General features: G+C 39.2%; 1 protein-coding gene across 1 annotated transcript in view; it reads right to left on the reverse strand.

Annotated features, from left to right (window-relative positions):
* CEP295 (centrosomal protein 295) overlaps positions 1-12937 on the reverse strand; it is a 49149-nt gene extending 36212 nt beyond the window's left edge. Inside the window, exons 1-5 of the mRNA XM_069470939.1 lie at positions 12895-12937; positions 8187-8320; positions 7123-7323; positions 6304-6428; positions 5455-5548 (exon numbers count right to left, since the gene is read on the reverse strand). Of these exons, the coding sequence (XP_069327040.1) occupies positions 5455-5548; positions 6304-6428; positions 7123-7323; positions 8187-8294 (528 nt within the window). The 5' untranslated portion in view covers positions 8295-8320; positions 12895-12937. The remainder of the gene's footprint in view (positions 1-5454; positions 5549-6303; positions 6429-7122; positions 7324-8186; positions 8321-12894) is intronic.
* Between the last annotated feature and the right edge of the window lie 10497 nt (positions 12938-23434).

The following is a 23434-nucleotide window of genomic DNA, read 5'->3' on the forward strand; positions in this document are numbered from 1 at the left end:
GCATTTAGCCCATCATAACCTGCTACACACTGATGTTTAACTAAATCAACTAAACTAACAAAGAATTTTAAGTGTGCACTATGTCTTAAACATTCTAGGCATTATGAATTTTACTGAAAAGTAAAATAAAATAATGGCTCCTGCCTTCAAGGAGCTCAAAGTAATAGTTCTAACAACTAGAGGTTCTAACAATTAGTCATAAATTAAATAATAAACTGTGCATTTTATATATAACATGATGGAAAGACAATGCACAAAGAAATGCTAACACTTTTGTTTAATCTCTTCTGTACTATTATCCTAGCTGTGAAACCTTAGCAAAGTCCCTTAACTTCTCAGTCCCTCAGCTTTCTCAAGAAAAGTAGGTTATATAGCTATCACTATATCATATGATCATTGTGACAATTATTGTAATCAATTTATGTCTGATAAAACACTAGTAATATTATGAAGTGCCAACACTGACATACATTCAACACAAGTTTGGAAGGCAGAAAAGTTTAAATAGGTTGAGAATTAATCAAAGATATACTTGTAACACATATGACTGTGGAACGATGAGAAGGACTGAAGTGAAAAGAGGAAACAACATAAAAATAAGGCAAGAGGACGGGATTAAGGAAAACCACGTAAAAATGAACAGTGTCACAAGAGAAAAATTATCTGAGCAGTTTTTAAAAACTGCTGCTGTCTTGGCCCCACACTAAACCAAATAAAATCAGAATGTTTGGGATAGAGCATAGCACTAGTATTTTTGAAAGCTCCTCAGGTGACCAATGTACAGCCAAAGTTGAGAACTATCTAGACAAATCAGAAGGTAATTGATGGCAAGTACCTGGAAATACATCCAAACGGTTACAATAGGGAGACCTTATTCAGGGTCTTATAATTTAGGTAAAGGATAAAACTAAAAAGGATTTTATTCCACTAATGAAAACATTAACTAGTTAATACTCTAATTAAAGTTCAGTAAGAAACTGAAGTCACAAAACAAAAATTCAAAGATGGTAGTACACAGTAGATAAGAATGTTTCACTCCCCAAAATAATCTTAGTCACTTTTAAATCAATGCCTTAAAAAATAAACTATAGGCTTCTTGACAAGGAAGTTAAGAACTGAAGAAAACAAATCTTTAAAATTATGTAATTAGACATAAAAATGTGATTCAATTTACATTCAACTTTAAAGTACCAGTAATTGCAGAATAAAGGCAATTATATACAGATTGAATTTGGAATCCCTCCAAAATTGGGTTCAGTTTAAGATTTAAATTACCACCAACCCTTATCAATTATAACATGATTTCTAGTGAACTGCACTTAAGTGTTTAGTCAAATCAGTCCTTAGGCTGGTACAGTTAGGATGATTCATTAATGATTTAAAATCACTTGGTTTACTTCCTGTGTTCTATCTTCCAGCCTTAGTTTTGCTCCACAGTAACTATTTCTAGTCTTACCTACCCAGGTACAGGGCAAAGCCAGCACTCTGTGGTACCTGATACTGGTTCCACAGCAAAGAAAAAGAAGGAAAAAAAAGGCCAGAGGAGGTGGTAAGTGCCTGACAGGCCCGCTAGCTACCCAGGAAGCTGAGGCGGGAGGGTGCTTGAACCCAGTAGTTCAAGGCTGCACTGCACTATGATCGTGGGGGTAAATAGCCACTGCACTCCGACCTGGGCAACATAGTGAGACCCCCATCTCTTAAAAAAAAAAAAAAAGTATAGTGAAGGGAAGAAGTCCCATGACTATAAATAAAACAAAGCTGATTTTCTCCTGCATCTGGCAAACTATCTCTAAAAGCAGTGCAGAAAAGATAAAGTATTATGTTTTTAAAATGTATAATATACTACAGAAGATGCTTGATATATGGTAAGTCTGTACAGCATCTCAGGGTTTTTAATGCAAACTTTATTAATAGTCTTATTAAAAGATTATGGTTATTTACATTTATAGACTTTAATGTCTAAATAGTTAACTTGAACAGTTAGCAAACTCTGAAAGGTATATTCATGGGAAGCTAAATGTCACAGTAAAAAGATCATGAGATTTATAGAATTAGACTGATCTTGATATAAACTCTGGTTCCCTCACCTCTTAAATGACTTTGGTCAGGTTAATTAACCAATGACCTTCAATTTTCCTCATTTGTGAAATGGGAATAATATTTACCTTTTAGGAATAATGTGATTAAATAAAATATGAATAAAAAACCCAGTACAACTAAAATCTTGTAAGTACACAATAAGTATCCATTCTCTTTACTAGGTGAACAGTTATCTCATAAGATTTTAGTTCACAAAAAAATGTTATTTTCTTGGATTAATTAAGAAAAGACCTTCTTGGTATGAGAAGACTAAATAGTCTAGATTCATTTCACCAGGCTTTTCAGCATTCATATCTTTATCTGCTTGGATAAACAGGGATACAGATGCACCTACATCCTGGGTATATGACACAATGTCCTTATCTGGTCGGCTTCCCTGGTCCCCCAATACCCCATGTCTTTCCCAAACCAGAATCTTTTTCCTCCCTTTCGTGCCATATTCACCACCAACTCAAGACATTCAGAGACACTGCTCTATCCCAAACACATTTATTGGCTTGGGTAATGGATCTCTTTCTAAAACAATGGTTTTTAGTCAAATAAGCATATAATTACCCAGATCTTAGTTTGTAAGTATCACTTCTCCACTAAAAAGAACCAGGGCTCTTTGGAGGTTCCATAAGTGGGACGGGGTAAGTACATAGTGAACCTAGGTCATCTGCTGGGCCAGAGAGCAAGGAAGTGCTCATGGAGTAATGAGGATATAGAGCCAACTCAAAGAGCCTCCTACTGACCTAATTTCACACATATGAACATCAGTAAAAATAAAAAGAATAATGACCATAATTGACTATGTGATATTGAATAAATAAAAATCCACAAGTCCACAGTGATACTCACAAAAGAGCAGGGAAAAACACATTTTCCACCACTGGCATTATTACACCAACCCTTTATGCTGAAAATTGGTAGGGGGAAAAATGAAAAATATATTCTGTCTTAAGATTACTTGGTAATTAAAAAGGGACCTTTTTGATTGTGGCCGTTGTAGTCAACCACCATAACCAAAACGATCAAACTTAGCATCATTAGTAGGGCAGTAACCTCCCATTATGTGCCTCCTGATTGATGCAAAAACCTTTACAGCACCGTGTATATAGTATTCTTGCCTAAATATAATCAAGGTTTTAAAATTAAATTCCAGTTTAATGAAAACGTAGTGCAGGACACCATGTGGAAACAACGAGACAAAGGCAGAACGTGAGAAACTAGTCTCGTCTGTTCAAAAGGTCTGAAAAAAGCTTGAGTTGGAGGAGATAATGTTCTAAGTTGAGAGAGACTAAAGAGACAAAACAAGTAGAGGCAGTGTGTGAACCTGGACTGGTTTCAAAAAAAGAAGAAAAACTGTAAGACAATTTTAGGAACAAATGAAGAATTTCTGATTATGGACTTAACAGTAAGTAGTATTAAAGAATTGATGTTAATTTTCTTAGTGTGATAATGACATTGTGGTTGAGTAAGATAATGTCCTTATTCTTTTTATTTCAGAATATTATGGGGGTACAGATGTTTAGGGTACATATATTGCCTTTGCCCTGCCGGAGTCAGAGCTACAAGCACGTCCATCCCCCAGATGTGCACACTGCACCCGTTAGGTATGAATATACCCATCCCCACCTCCCCCCTTCCACCTGCCCAACACCCGATGTGCACGTAAGTGTTGATCAATTGATACCAAGAGAATGTCCTTATTCTTACAAGCAGCACGCTTTAGTATTTAGGGTGAAATGTTATTTCTGCAAATTTACATTAAATGTATACATACATGTATATCTATTTGAAATCTATACACAATACAAATAGGCACTTGTACTCTTCTTTTAACCTCTCCGTATTTTGAAAATTTTCATACAAGAAGTTGGGGGAAAAAAAGTATAACCATATATTTACATATAATTCATACTTGCTAAAGCACAAACTGTTTTGTTTGCTTTTTATAAATTTTTGACCTTGGCTTTTTATAAACATTAGGAATCATGACACAGGCAATCAACAGGCATCATGGATAAAGTATTGCCTGCCTTTTATCATCTCACATTGCACTGGGGGAGTGACTGAAATATGACTCTTCCATCTGAAGCTTGGATCAAATGTTACACGGCAGATGGCTCAACATAAAAGCAGGAAGCTGACAGAACGAAAGGCCTACAAGGCAAATATCTAGTTCTGATACTGATCTCACATATACATAAAACATACCTGTGTGTAAAATTAAATTAGACATCCCTGTATTTGTGGGTTTTTATTACTTCTACTCAACTTTTCAGATAAAAATAACTATGTAGTTTTGATATCATCCAAATAGACATTTCAATAACCACAATAAGCTAATGTGAACAAGAGAACCAGTACTTTTAAAAATTTCAGCTTTACTTAATGAATTAAATGTTTTAAAAATGAGCTCTAAATCACAAAAGTACACATTTTACTCCCATAAAGAAATAGGTTCCTCTCATTACTTTATTTTTTTTTTTTTTTTTTTTTTTGAGACAGAGTCTCACTCTGTTGCCCGGGCTAGAGTGAGTGCCGTGGCTTCAGCCTAGCTCACAGCAACCTCAAACTCCTGGGCTCAAGCGATCCTCCTGCCTCAGCCTCCCGAGTAGCTGGGACTACAGGCATGCGCCACCATGCCCGGCTAATTTTTTGTATATATATATTTTAGTTGTCCATATAATTTCTTTCTATTTTTAGTAGAGACGGGGTCTCACTCTTGCTCAGGCTGGTCTCGAACTCCTGACCTCGAGCGATCCACCCGCCTCGGCCTCCCAGAGTGCTAGGATTACAGGCGTGAGCCACCGCGCCCGGCCCCTCTCATTACTTTATAATCTTGTATAAATTTATTAACTTACCTGAACCTTAATTTCTTTATCTATAAAAATGGTGACTATTTAAAATGAGCCAAATCCAGAATGTGGAAAAGTCTATAGGATAAATACTTTAGTTTTTTTTTTACCCAATAAACAAAGGGCATTTTAAAAAAAAAAAAAAGGAAGAACTATTAATAGTTTTTTTTTAAAAAACAAAACCATTATAGTTTTTCAAACAACACAAGCTACTTTGACACCACTGGGGAAGGCTGAACACATACTAGGTATTAGATGATACTAGTAACAATATTAGTTTTATAAAAAGAAAAAAGTCCTTATCCATCCTTATACATTTAGTATGTATCTCTATACATACTAAAGTATTTACAGGTGAAATGAGTATTATTTTAAAATACTCTAGATATACTGAAGTGTTTTTGTACAATTAAAAATTAAGTTTAAACAAATGACAGTATTTTGACCTCCACTGAATTCTAATAGTAAAGAAAAAGTATCATAACCTAGTTCCTCTTAACACTTAATTTACCTCAAAAAGAGCTGGAGGAGGAGGGGGCAGACTTGTAATTTTGGCAGATCTCTCTTTTTCCACAAGCAGTGCTTCCTTTCGAGCTTTTATATGCCTTGAAAAACAAGAGAAGGCATCAATTAACCTTTCAGTAGTAATACTACAGTACAACTCTCGTGGTTAAAAACATAAAAGTCACAGGATCTCAAGAAATCCTCCAGTTTGATCCCACAGGCTTGGTATGCTATTAAAGGGTATGCTAATAAAGGGAAAGGATCTATATACAGTGGGCATGCAAGAAAATGTTTACCAACCAAAAGAGCCACATCCAAAGACATAAAGCTCTACAGTGGGGACCAGCCCAATAAACTTCTGATGTTCTTTAATTTAAAATAGTTAAGAGTAAAAATACTAGAAATGTTGATAAAAATGGGCCATTGTATAAAATGACCACTGCTGACTAGTAACAGGACCCTTAATTTTTACAATATGCAAAAATTACTAATGACTCCACAGTCTACAACCTCTTTTGATGTTCTTAATCACTCTGATTTTTATTTCTTTTTTTACGTCAGAGACAGATTTTGGTTGACATGCATTGTGAACTAGCCATACATTTCTCCAGAAACTTAGTAATTGCTGCCAAACTCAGAATTTTCAAACCACAACTAGAAGAGAAAGCTCATTAGTTACTATGTTCACCTAAGCAATATTACTTCCCCACTGCATTATTGTTAAACCAAATTTAACACATGGAATGGATACACTATGTGACTTTGATTTAATATCTGCTTTTATGTTATCCTATGTACCCTCTACTTCCAGCCATGTCAGTTTTAGTTGAGACTAAGGTAAAAATGATTACTTTACCAAGTTTTTTCTTTCATTAATATTTCTTTTTGATGTTTCTGTACTTTCAGGGCCTCTTTATGCCTCATATCTGCTTTTCTTTTCCTTTCTGCTGCCCGCCATGCCAGTGCATCCAAATCAGGTTCCTAAAAACATACATTACTTAAAATGTAATGTCAAACTATTAATAGAAATGCATCTCATTTGATATCAGAAGTAACCTTTCAATTTTGTCATCCTCTTCCTACATACAATAGCAGTGTTTCCCAAAGCATGGTAATGATATTACTGATAGGGACAAACACAGACATTTTAATTTAAAGTAGGCTGGGGACAGCGGCTCATGCCTGTAGCAGAAGGAAAGCCTGAGGCCAGGAGTTTGAGATCAGCCTAGGCAATGTAGCAAGACCCTGCCTCTACTAAAAGTTTAAAAAATCAGCCAGGCAAAGTGGCACGTGCTTGTAATTCTAGCTACTTGGGAGGCTGAGTATGGCTTGAGCCCAGGAATTCGAGGTTACGGTAAGCTATCATTGCACCAATGCACTTGAGCCTAGGTAAGTAGGCTTCTACTTACCAGAAGAGAATACTGCTAATTTAAACATCATAGGAAGACAGATTTTGACATGAATTTTACTTGACATGACTCTTACTAGGAAATGAACCTACAATTATTCTCAACTTATATTAAATTCATTAAGAGAAACACTGAAAAACCTCAGGCTGCCCCAAACAAATTCTATACATGAAAACATTTTTTATCATATAAGCATTCAACAACTATAATTTACTTTTAACTAGTATTATTGCCACAATCAGGTAGTCAAATAAGCTCTCACTCACATTTTCTTTGGCCTGTTGATGTCCTTCTCCCATATTTCTTAAACTTGCCAAATATAGTTTTTCCAAGTTCTGTATTTTCTGAGTTTGTGATTCTTCCCATTCCGCCCTTAGCTCCTCTGCCAAACGAGTAAATTGCTGATTTCTCCTCTGTTTTATATCTTGTCTTATCTGTGAGGCGATATCTCTTTCTTGTTCTCGAACCTAAAGAATATGTATTTAACAGATTGTATGAAAGGAAGTTTTATTTATTTATTTCTTTTACAGCCCAAAAAGCTAAGAATAGTTTAAAAGTTTTTGAAAAGCTATCTGGAAATAGGAACTCAATGAATTGTCTTTAGGTGTATCAATTCTCTTGAATATTCATCTTATATAAGGACTATGTACAGCAGAAAATCCAAGTGATGTAGAAAAAATAAAAATTTCAAGACTACTTCTAAAGTCCTCCAACTGATTAGCTTCTATTTTTTTCCCTCCAAAGCACTAATGGGACTGCCATTATCATTCTAATAATCTAGAAAAGGCTAAAATGATAAAATACAATTCAACAAAATCTATAGCCCAGAGGAATACAGAGCCAGATGAGAACCCCATTTCTGTGGTACATCATCACTGATTCTAGACAGAATAGTACCTAAAACATGCTTCACAAAGACTTAACTATCTTACTTCTAGACTTCTAGAAAAGGATAATCTACAACTTCCTAATAAACTTGTTTCAGGTAATATCCCAGGTAATACCCTTTCCAATAAGTCTTCTTCAAAGTCATTCTAAGCTTCCTGTTCTAATCATCATCAATTACAGATCGTTTTTAAAAAATGATATTTTAAGAACTATTTTCCAATATTTAGTCAAATAATACCTATCCTCCAAGTCTTCTCCAATCTTCTTATCATCTCAGCCTATTTTTCAAATGTTCTAAAACTAGTTAATATGCAAGAACCAAGGGTCTTGTACAGCCAGAAAAGGTTTTTAAATGCAACATTTAGAACATTCTAATTTAAAAAAATACAAATAATTTGGGGAAGGCAAAAGAATTTAAAACTTTATTCCCAATAAATCATACCTGTAGCAATCTTAGTTTTCGTCTTCTTTCATAATCTTCCTTCAAAATTAAGGCTTCCTCATTAGGACTCAATCTCAGCTTGCCAGCATTCACTACTTTTCTTTTCATTTCTGTATACTTTATATATGCAGGTTCTGAATATTTAAAAAAGAAAAATATCTATAAAGATATATACCATTAAAACAGGGCAGCAAAGATTAATTTTTAAAATTCATGTTAATATTATATATATATTATACCTTTGACATTTAAAGGGTTATATACATGCAAGGAAATAATTTGGGTAAACAAAGTCCAACTTATTTATAAATAGCAATTATATATTCAGCACTGTTTTAAATTTTTATTCATTTTTTATATTTGTAGAGATGGGGGTCTCGAGTTCAAATTCAGCACTTGTATCAGCAGTACTCAGATGAGAAGAGGGAATTTTCAGAATTACTCAGAAAAGATTTTCCCCATCTACAGGTTATTATTTACCTAGAGTATTGGGTAAACAATAATCTGACTTATTCCTGATTGGCATTTCCAGAGTTTACTTAGCTTAAATGTAAAATAGCACAAAGATTTAAAAAGATGTGTTAGCACAGGACAAATTTTTCACAACTACAATTTAACACTTTCAAGAGCTCCTGGTCCCTAGATTCAACTGTCTGTTGTATATAACTTCATCACCAAGTGTCACTGCATGTCATGACATCACATCAATATCATGCTCTATACTCTAAACAATAATTACAACGATGCAATTTTTAAATGAATGACCATTAAAAATCCCTTGTAGAAGAATAATTCTGTTTCAATGTGTCAAATGTTTAGATTCTATAATCTATTCTTCTGTTGCTACTGTTTATGCCTGGGTGTTCTCACTCTCCTCCCTAGATTTAAACATGCTCCTATTTGGGGTAGTATGGTGGGGAAAAATGGAAAGAATTATAATATGTAGTTTAATTTGAAAACCCTCCTCAGGTACTTCTGATATCAACTTGTTCCCACTGTCACCATTTTTAAACATTAGACACTTAACATCAGTACACAACCATGATTTTACCTGAGACATGTCAACATTTCTTAGGTCTCCTCAATGACCAGGCAGACAAACTGAGTTTCTGCATACTTACATCTTTCTGAAGCTAGCTTAAGGCCCATGTCCTCCATAAAGCTGTCCTCTAGTAATTCCTGTTCTACTCACTCACCCACTCCTGACCTGGCCACCTATGGTGCATATTACCTATACATGCATATGGGGACTAAGTTTATGTTGTCTTGGTATTACCTCCTCTAGTTTTTCAATTACAGTTTGTCCCTTCTAGCTAGATTCCTAACAACTCAAGAATGGTGGCTAGTTTTTTAAAAATTTTAATAAATAATTACCAGGCAGTATTTCACATACTATGGATGGACACTGTTTTCAATCAGATGTAAAAAGAATAGGGGCTGGGAGACCGAGGGGTTACCTAATAGGGACTAATACTTTTCCAGTGACTTCTCCATCAGAATGTAAGCTCAATGAGGGCAGGTATGGTCTTATTCATTGTTTTATGTCCATAGCCTAAAAATAGTGTCTTGCATGAGGGTAGGTACTTTAGTAAGTGTGTTGACTGAATGACTCACTCATTGAGTTAATTCACGTAAAGTGCTACATAGGTATACACAGTCATTACTAATATCTTCTATAGGACCCTAATGTCAAAAAGGAATACTGCATTTAAAAATCTTTCAATGCATCCTACTGGATACTCACAAGGCTTTGTTAAGGGTAAAGTGCTGATTATTCTTCTCATATGTATTTAGAAACAAAGGCCCCTTGGGCTAAAGGTCCTGTCCTAAGTGACAATATCTAGTGGCAGAGCCAAGGGAAGAATCTGGTTTTCTTATTCCAAATGGCTCCTAACTTTCTGACATGCTAAAACATGTGGAGTGGAAAACATTTTGTTTAAGCTGTTATTTTTTGCAAGTGAGGACCGAAAAACAGGGAAGAACTAAAGAAGAAAAATGAACAAGATTAAATTTATTCTTCACAATGTGTCTGAAGATTCACTCATATTCAAACTATTAAAACTATTTCCTGATGAATGTCATAGACATATCACTGAATGAAAAAAAAAAAAAAGCCAGACACAAAAGAGTATTCCACGTATACGAAGTTCAAAAACAAGCAAGACTAATCCATTATGAGAGAGATGAATATAGGGGTTACCTTTCTGGAGGTTATTAACCAGGAGTGGGCACAAGAAGATAGCTGGAGTGCTGGGGAGATTCTATATTTTGATCTGTATGATGGTTACACAGGTGTATACATATGTAAAAATTCCTCAAATCACACACTTAATTTGTGTATTTTATTCAAAGTTATACCTCAATATAAAAGGAAAGAACTATGATTTTTTCAGATTCTTTTAGGTATCCATCATCTCATATCAGATTATAGGAAAACATATATACATTTATTATTTTTAGCTCCTAAGATGTAATAGAATAACTTTTGTGTATAATTTTTAAACTTATTTATAAATAATTTCAGATTTAGAATTCTCATATACCCAGCTTCTCCAAATGTCAACATCTTAAGTAATCATAGTACAGCGATTAAAAACCAGAAAATTAACCTTGATACAATACATATATTTTTTGAGACAGGATCTCTCTCTCTTGCCCAGGCTAGAGTGCAGTAGCATCATCATGGCCACTCAAAATCCCTGGGCTCAAGCAATCCTTCTGCCTCAGCCTCCGGAGTAGGTGGGACTACAGGTGCGTGCCACCATGCCCAGCTAATTTTTCTTTTTTCTTCTTTCTTTTTTATAGAGATGGGGTCTCACCCTTGCTTACACTAGTCTTGAACTCCTGGCCTCAGCAACCCTCCCGCCTCCCAAAGTGCTAGAATTATAGGTGTGAGCCACTGCGCCCAACTTAATACTTTTAACTAATCTATAGACCTAGTCAAATTTTCTCAATTATCCCACTAATGTCTACTTTCTGGACCAGGAACTCAACCCAAGGACAACACAGTGTATTTGCTGTTGTGTAACTCTGGGTCCTCCAATAAGCAGATGCTAAAAAGGGGATTAAACTGGCAAGGATTTTTATCAGGGGAAATGCCTGTGTGAAAGAATGAGAGGAGAGAGCTGGCAAAACCTAGAAGCACCTCAGGCTTCAATCCAAGTCTGACACTGAATGAAAGAAGTACCTAAGAATGGGTCGATTGCCTCTTAGAGAGCCATGTAGTCTAAGAAAGGTTCAGAAAGACCTGTGGGGAGTTTCTCAGGAATAGGCCCGCATTCGTATCTCTACCACTCGGTCATTGGCTAGGGGCAGCCCATGGGAAATACGGCCACCAGGCAAATGGGGGTTTCAAAATGCAGGAGACGAAGGTATGAGTCACGTTCTCATGACTGCCAAAGTTATCATGTGTCCTCTAATCTGGGACAGTTCCTCAGTCTGTCTGTCTTTTCAAGACCCTGCCATTTTTAAAAATACTGGCTAGTTATTCTGTTGAATGCCCTTCAACTTAGATTTGTCTAATTTTTCTTGTGATTAGACTGAGGTTATGCATTTTTGGCAAGAACCCCACAGAAGTGATTATGTATCCTTTTCAGTGCATAATATCAAGAGGTAAATGATGGCAATATGTCTTCCCACTGGTGATGTAAATTTTAATCACTCGGTTAAAGTGATGTCTACCAGGTTCCTCCAATGTAGCTAATACTTTTCCTTTACAAGTATCTGGTGAAGAGAGATAGCTGAGGCTAGAGAAACACGTTTTTCGTCATACTTTTGCCCCTACATTTAGTATCCAATTATGATTGTTAGAAACAACTCCTGTGGTGTTATCAAATAGTATTTCCTAAGTCCATTATTCCTTCTACACTTATCAACTGGAGTTCTACTCTAAGGAAGTTTCCCCTGCTGCTCCACTTATGTATTACTTATTCATATAAAAATAGACTTTTAAATTTTATGTTTTATTACTATCCAATAATGGGAATGATACTACTTATCTTACAAGATTCTGTCTTGAGGATTTTATCAAAGCACCTGCTACACGATAATCACAAAATACTAAATTTAGAAGATTTGAGTTCTAGACCCAACACTGCCACTCATTAGCAGGAAGACATTGGCCAAGTCACCTCAGTCTCACTTTCTTAAACTGTATAAAGGAAGTAATACTATCTCCCTCAACAGGTGTGCTCTGATTATGTGATTTAATCAGTGTGATATGCCAAATACATCCTAAATATTAAAGACTCAAACGTTTGCCATCGTTTTAAAAGCTGAGTTTTTGACAGGTCTTGATACCTGAGGAATCAAAGGCGGCAGACACCAAAAGAGAGCGCGCTTCTTGCATGAAAAGATTCTAGGCAATACTCTTAACAGCTACCAGGTGCCCGGCCATCCCCGCAGGTGACCTGGGGGAAAGTTTGCGGCAGCAGCAGAGGCCCTCGCGGCCGCCCCCCGGCTTGGAAGCTCAGGGACCAGAAAGGCTGCGGAGGAAGCCCGCACGACCCAGCCCCGGGGGGGCGTGCAAAGCCACTCGCGCACAGGGCCCGGAGCAGCCTCTCGCACCAAGCTGTCGGTCTGGGCCCTACGCGCCTGCTACCTGGGGGCTCTTTACAGCCGCAGCCCGGGCGCCTGAGAACCGCGGGCGGTGCTGCGTTCACCACGCGGCGCCTCCCTAGGACCCGGAGTCTCGCACTCCGCCACTCACCTGAGGACCCGAAACCCGGACTCAAGAGTTGCAGCTCTGAGCAAGCCGGCCTTCGCAACCCCAGCGGATCAGCTGCCCGACAGCCGTTTGTGCGCTTGCGGGGCAGCCATTGGCGAGCTGCCGTCACTTCCGTCATTCAAACCGCCCGCCAATGGCGGGACCAAACCGCGGGAATCGGCCGGTCCCTCCTCCCCCGCGGGCCGCTGGGAAGGCCGCTCTGCTTTAAAGCCCGGCTCCCCGCTTCCCACTCACGCGCACAAACACGCGCCGGCCCTACGTAGAAGTCCATTATTTGTCAACCTACCAAGGCTTGGGAGTTTTACTTCCTCTCTTAACGTGCTCCTTTTACAGATCAGGAGACAGAGGTCCGAGAAGGGGACGATATTTGCCCAGAGGCATAAGGGTTTTAAGGCCCCATCATCAAGATATCTTGGGATATGCATCCTTTTATGTACTGACTACACAATTCATTGATACTATATAATATTATATGCAGTTAATGTCAGATAATTTTCATTTAAGGACTCCAGCTCGTACATCAGTGAGCCATATCGTGTTACCCAGTGCCTCCAGAGATCCGATGCAGCTAGAACATGTCAGGGATTTATCTGCTGTAAAAAAAAACTTACAATTAGGGTGAGCACAGGTTAATATTTAATGAGCATCTGTTATGTGCCAAGTACATTGTGCCAGGTGCGGGGGATCTGAGAGTAACTGGATTATGACTTCTATGCTAGATTTTGCAGTCTAGGGGGTTAAAAACAGAAGGAAAGAAAGGATCAGAAAATGTTGGGTGGACATGGGAAGCTGCAGACATGATCAGATCTGGCTGCACTGTGGAAGAGGTCAGAGGGAATGAAGAATGAAGACAGAGGCAGGGAACCTGATTAGGATACCACTGCAGGAAATGAAAGATAGTAGCAATGAAAATGAGGAAAAGTGGGTAGACTGCATAGGAAGCCAAACATCAGGAATTGGAGGTTACCTGGTTATAGGAGGCAAAAGAGAGGAAGAAATCAAAGATGATGCCCAAGTTCCAGAACACACAGAAGAGGAGCGAGTTTTGGAAGGGGAAGTAATGAGTTAAGTTTTGAATATTTTGAATTTGAGCTGTTTATGAGATATCTAGACAAAGGGATGAATTCCAGAAATATTAATGTTTAGGAGACAAAATTAGCAGTACTTGACAAACACTTGCGTGTGAGGTTGAGGGAAAAGGGAGAGTGAAGTTAATCTCACAGGCCACTAGCTAGGGTAGCAATGTTGATTCTTGATTCTCAAGGGAGAAATCAAAAATGGGAGTTAAGAGGGCAAGGCAATGCCCTCAGCTCTGCATATGATGAACTTCATGTGCCTGTGGGACATCCAGTGATGTGTTATAAACAGATGAATACATTGGTAGATAGCCCACAGAGAGAACTGGGCTAAGCATAAAGGGATTTCATTGTTACATGAGTAATAACAAACGCTAGAAGAGTGGATGAGATCACTTAGGGAGAATTTGCAGTGAGAAGAGCAATGAGCTAAGGACCAAACTCTGAGAAACATCAAAAGCTGGAGGAGGGAACTAGCAGGCACACAGAGAAGAAGCAGCGTGACCCCACCTCAGATTTACAGACTAAGAAGCTGAGTTACAGAGCACTTGGCCAAGAGTACATGCAAATGAAGGATGGAACCAGGACCAGAATTTATGTCCCCATCCCAAATACTAGGGTTCTTCTTCTCTGCCTTTGCCACCATTTCCTGTCATACTTATCTTGAAGAATAATTGTATTCATTTTAAACATACTCTTCAGCAGCCTCAATACAGATTCAGAGATACCCTTCCACACTCCAAAAAAGATGTGCCTATTATTTCATGCCTTGTGTTAGGTTTAGTGCCTGGTCATGGGTTCACAATTCTTTATGTCCCTTGCCATTGTGACTGACTAAGGGTGGGTACATGACCTAAATTGGGCCAATCAGTGTCTTTCATAGGAATTTTTCTTACTGGGGCTAGCAGAGACGAGTGTTTTTCTCTCTGGGCTTATGTTAGGATATGACCCTGGAGCTTTCTCCAGGAAGTTCTCCACCATGTGGTCCCCCACAAGCTGGTCTGAAAGAATGAGTCTGACAGACAGCAAGGAACACAGAGAGAGAATCCCGGCGGTGTTGAATCCCTGGTTCCAGAAACCCCTGAGGTCAGCAACATGCCTATCCATTCTAAAGGCCTTGGAATAGGCGCCGTTAAATCCTTCCTTTTACTTAAGCTGCTTTGAAGGAATTTCTGGGGTTTTTTTTTTTACAAATTAAATGAGGCTGTAGGTTTACATTTAAATTCTCATAGACAAATAACATCTGGACATCTTGAAGATAATATAGAATAATGGTTAAGATCTTAGACCTAGAGTCAACTGCCTGGATTTAAATTTCTGGCTCACCAATTCTGTGACTTTGAGCTAGTTACTGAACCTCCCTAAAAGTCAGTTTCCTAAAAGAGATGTTGTAAAAGTACTCAAAAGATTGTTGTGAGGTCTAAAGCTCTTAAGACAATGCCTGGCACAAAGTCTACAATAAATGTTATTTTCTCTGGCTCATATTTTAATACATTTATTTTAGGCTACAGAAGAAAAGAAAACCCCAAAATTGTAGTGTGTTCATTGGTGTTTTGGGTTTGATTTTTAATTAGGTCCTTTTGTACATTATAGGCCTACGGAGAGGTATGTGTGTTTAGCTTCTAGTGTTGTTAAGCTGTTGGGAATGAACATCAATAACCAGTGATAGAGAGGAAGAGTTGCCCTAGGCAGTAATGACATTAGTGTCATTTCCATGTAATGCTGCCTCTATTCAAAATGCAACTGAAGCCATTTAGGATTGGAGCAGTTTAAAAGGATTCTCTGATGGTACAGGTTTCACTGTTCTGAGTTCACTTTAATCTTTATCCACATCCAGTATGAGAACTGACATTTAAGTGGGAAGGAACCCTCAATTCTTATATATAAAATTGAGAAGAAACGGTATCTCTGCCAGAAGTAATTGAAGACCTTCCATCTGGCCATCTGCCAATTGCCCTCTCTTTCCCTGGCACAACACCACAAGAGCTTAACAAGTGACAGTATCTCAATAGGATAATTTAGAGCTGCTACCAGGAGTGAGATAAAGAGTGCCAGGCAGGAAAAATGGGCTGAGAAAGACTTTTAAAGGCTATAGCTATTATCTAAAGATGTGGGGCAGGAGTTGAACCAAGAAACTGAGCCATTTACTTAAATAGAGAAGAAAAGAGAGGAGAGAATAGGGAAATTCATTGGTCTTATTCCATCTTTTAAATCTTTCTCAGCACTTTGTTAATGTAGTTATCAAAATTACTAACATTTATTAAGCATAAGTGTATATGGTTTGAATTACATGCTTAAAAAGACAGGGAAGTCTAGATAAAAAGAAAAAAAGAAGGGATGTTACTGAAAGCTTGGCACTTGTCCTGGAGGCTGCATCAGAAAAACAAGAACAAGTGGTTTGAGGAGAAGGAAAGAGAAGTTTATTACTTTGCTGGCAAAGGAGAAAAAATGGCAGACTCTCAGCTCAAAATCCGAATTCCTGTCCATAAACAGAAATACAGAGCTTTTACAGGGAGGGCCCTCAGTTGTAGGCTATTGTTGTTAATGATTCTAATCGCATCTCTGCCGAAGACAAAGCCTGTGACCTCTGCCCACTTTGGAGGCTGGTGCTGGGCCTGGGAAGGCTGTAACACAAAGAACAAAAGACATCCCCCTGCTCCTCTTGACCATCTGCCCAAGGCAGGAATGCAGACCAGGCCACAGTTCCCAAAAAGAGTGGGGGAAATTTTAAAAAGACAGAAAATATTTCTGCCTTTTTTTTTCAGGCCATTCCCTCTGTTACATATTCCCCACTCTCAATTTTATGTTTCTGTGACTATGGGGAGGGGGTGACTACTCTGCTGCAGGGAGATCATTTATGACCCAGATACATAGATAGCCATTGAGGGCAGTTGGGTAGGGTTGGGAAGGGTTTTGCAGTTGCAGTCCAAAGATGTGGGTTTGAACATCTCCTGGACCAACTGTTGACCTCTCTGAATCTCAGTCTCTATTTATAAAATGGGGATATAAATACCTAACCTTTATTGGACACTCCATGTGCCAGAAATGTTAATACCTATCTTATCATATAGAGCAATCGTAAAGATTACATTTTAAAAACTTAAGTCGTAAAGACCAGATAGAAAAATTGTAAATATCTTACATAGAAGCATACAAATAACTATAAAAGATCCTACTATGATTTTGCCACCAGTCCAGATTTGGGGCATGTAACTTCAACACTACCATGTCTTTGTTGCTGCCATTTGACCTGCTTTAACTGATAGCTCTTATAGAACAAGAACAAGAATCAGTAGTACTGTTTGCATAGCATTCTCTTCATCCAAAATTATTTCCATTTACCTGTGAACATAACTGTAATCTACAGCCTTGCTACACAAAGTGTGGCTCAAGGACTAGAAACATTGGCATCCCCTGGGAGCTTGTTAGAAATACAGACCCTCAGGCTCCACCCCAGACCTGCTGAATCAGAACCTGTATTTTAACGAGATCTGCAGCAGTTTGTACACACATTAAAGTTTGAGAAGCACTGCTCTACACAAAGCCCAATATGAAGTAAATATGCTTGATGCTATACCTTTTGGAATCACTGGATCAATTGGTGCTGTTTCCTAATTGCAATCTTAGTTTTCTGATTGAATTATGGCAGGACCAGTCTCCTACATCCAGATCTTATCTCCTAGAATCAGTATGACCAGTTGTTGTACACTGTCATTCTTTTTTGGAAATCTTGTCTGTTTGACTTCCTCCCTTTCAGTATCATCCACACATCTGCTCTGGCCTCAGACACTCATCTCTGTGTGTGGTTCTCTTAAGCTATCTCCCTGCATTTTCACTAGGAGCCTTTTGTCCTTTCCTCTGTTCATGGAGAGTATTTAACTCTTATTTCTACCCCAAACATGCTCTTCCCTTTCTCAAGAACCTTAAAGACTTCCCATGTCAGTTTGCTATGGCTGCCATAACAAAGTCCCACAAACTGAGTGGCTTATACAACAGAAATTTATCACCTCACCATTCTGGAGGCTAGAAGTCTGAGATCAAGGTATCTGTTGGCAGGGCCATGTTCCCTCTGAAGGTGCTAGGGGAGGGTCTGTTTTAAGCCTCCTAGCTTCTGGTAGTTCCTTGACTTGTGGAGACCCCAATCTCTGTTTTTAGCTTCACGTGGTGGTCTCCGTGTGTGTGTGTGTGTGTGTGTGTGTCCAAATTTCCCCTTTTTATGACACACTCCACATTGCATTTGGAGCCCACCCTACTCTTCTTAACTAATTACATCTGCAATGACCCTATTTCCAAACAAAGTCACATTCTACGGTGCTGGGGGTTGAGATGTCAACATATGAATTTTCAGGGGACACAATCCAACCTGTAACATTTCCTCTTGAAACTAGAGCAAGGATTGTGAAATGCAAGAAAAACTCCATTTGTTCACATATTCCCAACTCAGAACTGGGCAGTATAAAATCATAGTGTCTTTGGATGGGCAAAGAATGTGGGATTTCTTGCTTCTTATTAGGGTGGAATTAATGTTGTATCACAGCAAGTGTTGCTGTCATCTTCCAGCATGCCTGCTGTGCTGCTTGCTTTTTATGTGAGTTTCTAGGTGGGAAGGATGATTCCTGAGAGCATCAAGCTGAGTATGTGCTGGTAAGTAATGAGATAAAAAATGCCCTTCCCTTCATTTCCACAAATCCAAAAACTTTCAGGGCTAATGTAGTCTTAAGAATTCTAATACCTACCATTTTATCGAGCCCTTAAGTTGCCCAGTGTTACATGATTCAAGCAACAGAGCTGGGGTTTTCTGACACTAAAGTCCATATCCTTCTCATGCCTTTCTGCTCACTCCCTTGTATTCTATTCCACCCCAATCACCCAGCAAATATTTACTGAGTTCTTATGTGAACAATGCTCTGTGCTGTCTGTGTTTCTCCTCCAGCTGTGATCTCTCTGTACCCTGAACTTTCTCTGCTCAACGTTAATGGCACCTTCTACCTTGAAGGAAACCACCATGTCTAATCTATCTTGCACCTCTACAGGGCCAGGTAGAGCACAGTGTTTGAACCACAGGTAGTCCTCAATAAATATATGATGAACAAATGAAAGAAGGTAGGTACCCACAAATAATTGACTGTTTTCATGATCTTTGTTCTGATTATTATAATACAATCCAGCTTAAAAAATAACTCTGGGCTTTAATTCATTGGCCAGTAGGGAGCTTTTTACCCCTGTATGTCTGATGTGGTGAAACTTTGGCCATAAGAATGTGCTTGGGGTACCACCTTTTACTTGACTTGTTCTCAAGCGGCACTTCATGATCCAATTTTCAAGTCAAATGAGTTGAGAATGGTCTCATCACCATTTGTTATGCACCACCCATGACAGAACCACTTTTTCTGGAGCTCCCAGAACCCCCCGAAGCATGTTCCATCTCTCTAATGTTACCGAAAGCTCTGCCACTTGTCCACGAGGCCGAATCAGAAAAACGCAGACAAGCGGTTTGAGGAGGAAGGAAAGAGAGTCTACTTTGTCGGCAAAGGAGGAAATATGGTATACCTTCTCGTCTCAAAATCCCAAATTTCTCCCAACATAGGCAGAATACAGAGCTTTTAAAGGGAGGGTTCTCGGCTACAGGCAATTACTTTGGTTAACTATTCTAATCCTCTCATCTCTGCCAAAAACAAAGCCTGTGAACCAACCGCCCACCTAGGGGCTGGTTTCACCTGGGAGTTTCAACAAAAGTCTTAACCTGCCTCAGGGATGCAGGCCAGGCTGCAGTTCCCAAAAGAGTGGGGGAAGTTTTAAAGACAGAAAATCTCTTTGCCATTTTTTTTTCAGGCCATTCCCTCTGTTACACTAAGACCATCTCTGTAGGTTCCACATTTGGGTTTGTGTTGGCCTTTCTCCTTTAGATAAAGCCCTTATCTTATTTCTCTGAGTTGAATCTCTTATTGCCAATAACACTTCCCAGGTTTCAAACTTCTGGCTACTCTCTCTGCCTTTTTCTTTCTCTCCCCACCATCTTTGCTCCAAAGACTTCACTATTGGATTCTACTTTTAGAATTCCCCCATCTGCAGTCCTCCAGTAGGGATCTGTTCATCCTGCACTTTCCCTCCGCAGCTTTGTCAAAGGGCCAGAGACATCATAAGCTCTTCTGATGTCATCAAGCCGCCAGGCCCAGGTCAAAGCAGGGTATCCCTTTCCTATACATTCCTCTCTTTCACCTTCAGCACTAGTCACAACACACCATTCTCAGGGAGACTTAAAATAACCAAACCTTTGCATAGTCTATGGTTTACCAAGCGTCTTACTGAGAGCAGAATTATCACCAGCATGTCTATTCTACACATGAGAAAACCCAAGCTCAGAAAGGCTAAAATGGCTTGCTCGTCATGACACACCTTGTCAATGGCAAGAGTAGCACTCTATCTCAAAATCTAGGCTCGTGATGCCAGCATGAATGCCTACTGACATGTTAAAGAGAGTCACCTTTGGGCTAGGAAGTTTTGCATTCCTTTCCCTGGAGACCTATGTTCGAGTTGTATGACATCCACCTCTGCTTGAGGTATTACTCCGAGACAGACAATTATGATTTTTGAGGGAGCAGACAAAACATTTTTGACACTTGTGCCTTCTGTTCCCCACCCTTGGGATTGACATGGCTCCTCTTTCTGGCTCACCTTTATGGCTAACTTTCCATGGCCTTTCCTGGTCCCCATCTACTCGGCAACTCACTCCTCAGGCTTAGCTAATGCAAGCTAAAGGATTCAGTTAGACCTCTCTTCCTAGGTACATGTTTGCATTTGAAGAAGGACCTTCAAAGCTTGAACACAAGGAAGCCAGCAATAGGCCAGTTTTAGGCACTATCCTAACTTTACATGGTGGTGACAGAACCAGTAGGAGGAGATGAGGTGAATATCTCAAATGACTTTCTGTATGGGCATTTTTTTACAACTCCAGTTGGAAAAAAAAAAAAAAAAAAAAAAGCCGGGTGGAAATTATAACGTTTGCCACTAGAGGGCGGATTAGCCAAACTTTAGAATGTTCGCCCGCAATCAAGAGGCCTCAGGGAATTTCTTCTTTTCCTGTGCTCACAAATTTGTGAGACGAGGGAAGAGAGACCAGAGTCACCAAAAATAGGAAAAAGCAAAGGCAGGATCATTGCTATTGATAAGAGCAGTCCTCCATGATCTCTTCCCTAAGTGCGAATAGCATACTGGGCCTGCCCTAGGGCAGCCTTACCCACATAACAACCTGGTATTCAGAACCCGATACTGTTAGCCGGGCACTGTGCTAGGTATTTTACCTATATCACCTTCTTTGAGCCTCACAACAGCTTTCTGAGGCAAATGTTTTAAATTACTATTTTACAGGTGAAGGAACAGGCTTATAAAGGTTAAATATATTGCTCAAAAGCAAGCAGCTAGTAAGTGGCAGTGTAGAGATTTGAACAGATGTTTGTGGGGGAGGGGAGATGGGATAAGGGCCTGAAAAATTAAATGATAAATCACCATGCAAAGCCTCCCAAAGGTCTTCAGGGAGGGTTACTGTCTGTCTTATGGCAGTGGCTGTAAGTGAAGAAAATAGTTTTAAGCAAATTATATGTGTTTATTGTAAAAATTAACCAGTACAGAATATCATAAAGAAGAAAACAAAACTACCTTCACATCTCATGTTTATAAAGCACTTTTAACCATTTTTCGTCAGGATCTGACTTAACTGTTTTGCTTCGCTTTTTATTGTGTATACGTTACCATGTTGATAGATATAGAATCTTCACCATCAATTTTAATCATTAAAATCATGGTTTTAATGATTGTTTTCTATTAATGAACACAATGCTTAATGATTGTGCTCTATTCTATTGTAGTTAGACCCCTTAAATAACTTATCTAGTACCTACTGATAAACTTTTCATTAATTTCTATTTCTTTACCACTATAAACAATTGTGTAATAAATGATTTGTGTCTGCTATTTCCAAGGTATCCCTTCTTTTGTAAATTGGATTCCATCCCATCTCCCTTAATCAAACAGTTCTCCCCTAGTTTTGTTTTGCCATTTCCCTTTCTGCCATACTATTTCTTTAGCAAACAGGTGTGAGATAATAGCTCTCATCTTAAAAAAAAAAACCCAAAACTTCCGTGATGTCACTTCACCTCCAGCTACACCCCATTTTCTGTTTCCTTATACACCTAGAATGCTTGAAAGAGTTATTTATGCATGCCAGCCTTGCTTCCTCTCCTCCTGTTTCTCTCAAACCCATTCCATCAGATTTGCATCCACATTCCTCTACACACAGTTCTTGTCAAGGTCACCATGACCTCTGTGTTGTCAAGTCCTTGGTCTATGCTTTTTCTTCATCTTCTTCGACTTGTGAGCAGCACTTGACAAGCTGATCATTCCTTTACTTGTTGGAATTCTTCACTTGCCTTCCAGGACACCACTCTCTTGGAGGTTCTCCTATTTTATTGGCTACTGCCCTTCAGTCCCTCATATTCCTGACCTTCAGATTTCAGAATATCCCAGGGTTTCATTCTCAGACCTCCTCTCTTCCCTATCTACAAGATCATTCCTTAGGTGATCCTGTCCAGCCTGTCCAGTCTCAGGACTAAATACCATGCATACTCTCCCAAATGTACATCCCCAGCCCAGACCTTTCCCTTAACTACAGATTCATAACCCAACTGCTTGCCTGACATCTCTACTTAGATGTCTAAGTCATATCCCAAACTCGACAAGTTGAAAGCCCTTGATTTCTCTGACCTCTCTTCACCCATGGTGAAATTCTCTTCCCATGGGCTTCCCCATCTCAATACATATTATACTTTTCAGCCACAAATCTCAGATCTATCCTTGACTCCTTTCTTTCTCTTACAATTCACATCTGCTCCATCAGGAAATCCTGATGGCTCTATCTTCAAAACCTATCTAGGATTCAACCACCTTCTCCCACCTCCCCATCATATCATATCTCCTTTTGATTACTGTCATGGTTTGCCAGAGGGTCTTCCTGCTTCCACTTTGGCCCATTTCCAGCCTGTTCTCCACTGGCAGCCAGAGAGTCTTTACAGATTCAAGTCATAGCCCATCACTCCTCTGCTCAAGGCCCTCCGGTTCTGCATGTCTCATCAAGAGTGATCTCAGATCACCGCTCCCACCCCTCCACCCCACCTCTGCTTCCACCACCTCATCCCTCCCTCCCTCTGCTCCAGGCTCACTGGCCTCCTCGCTGGTCCTTAGGCAGCAACACCCCCCCCCCACCTTTGCATGCGCTGTTCCCTCAGCTTGGAATTGCCTTTTCGCAGGCATCTCTACAACTTGCTTCCCTACCACCTTCAAGTCTCTGCCCAAATGTGCCCTTACCAGAGGCCTTTCCTGATCACCCTGTAGGAGCAGCCCATTGCATCTTCTATTGCCCTAACCTTGCTTTACTTTCCTTACCGTTTTCA

This window comes from Eulemur rufifrons, chromosome 6, assembly GCF_041146395.1.
Source record: "Eulemur rufifrons isolate Redbay chromosome 6, OSU_ERuf_1, whole genome shotgun sequence".
NCBI classification, from domain to species: domain Eukaryota; kingdom Metazoa; phylum Chordata; class Mammalia; order Primates; family Lemuridae; genus Eulemur; species Eulemur rufifrons.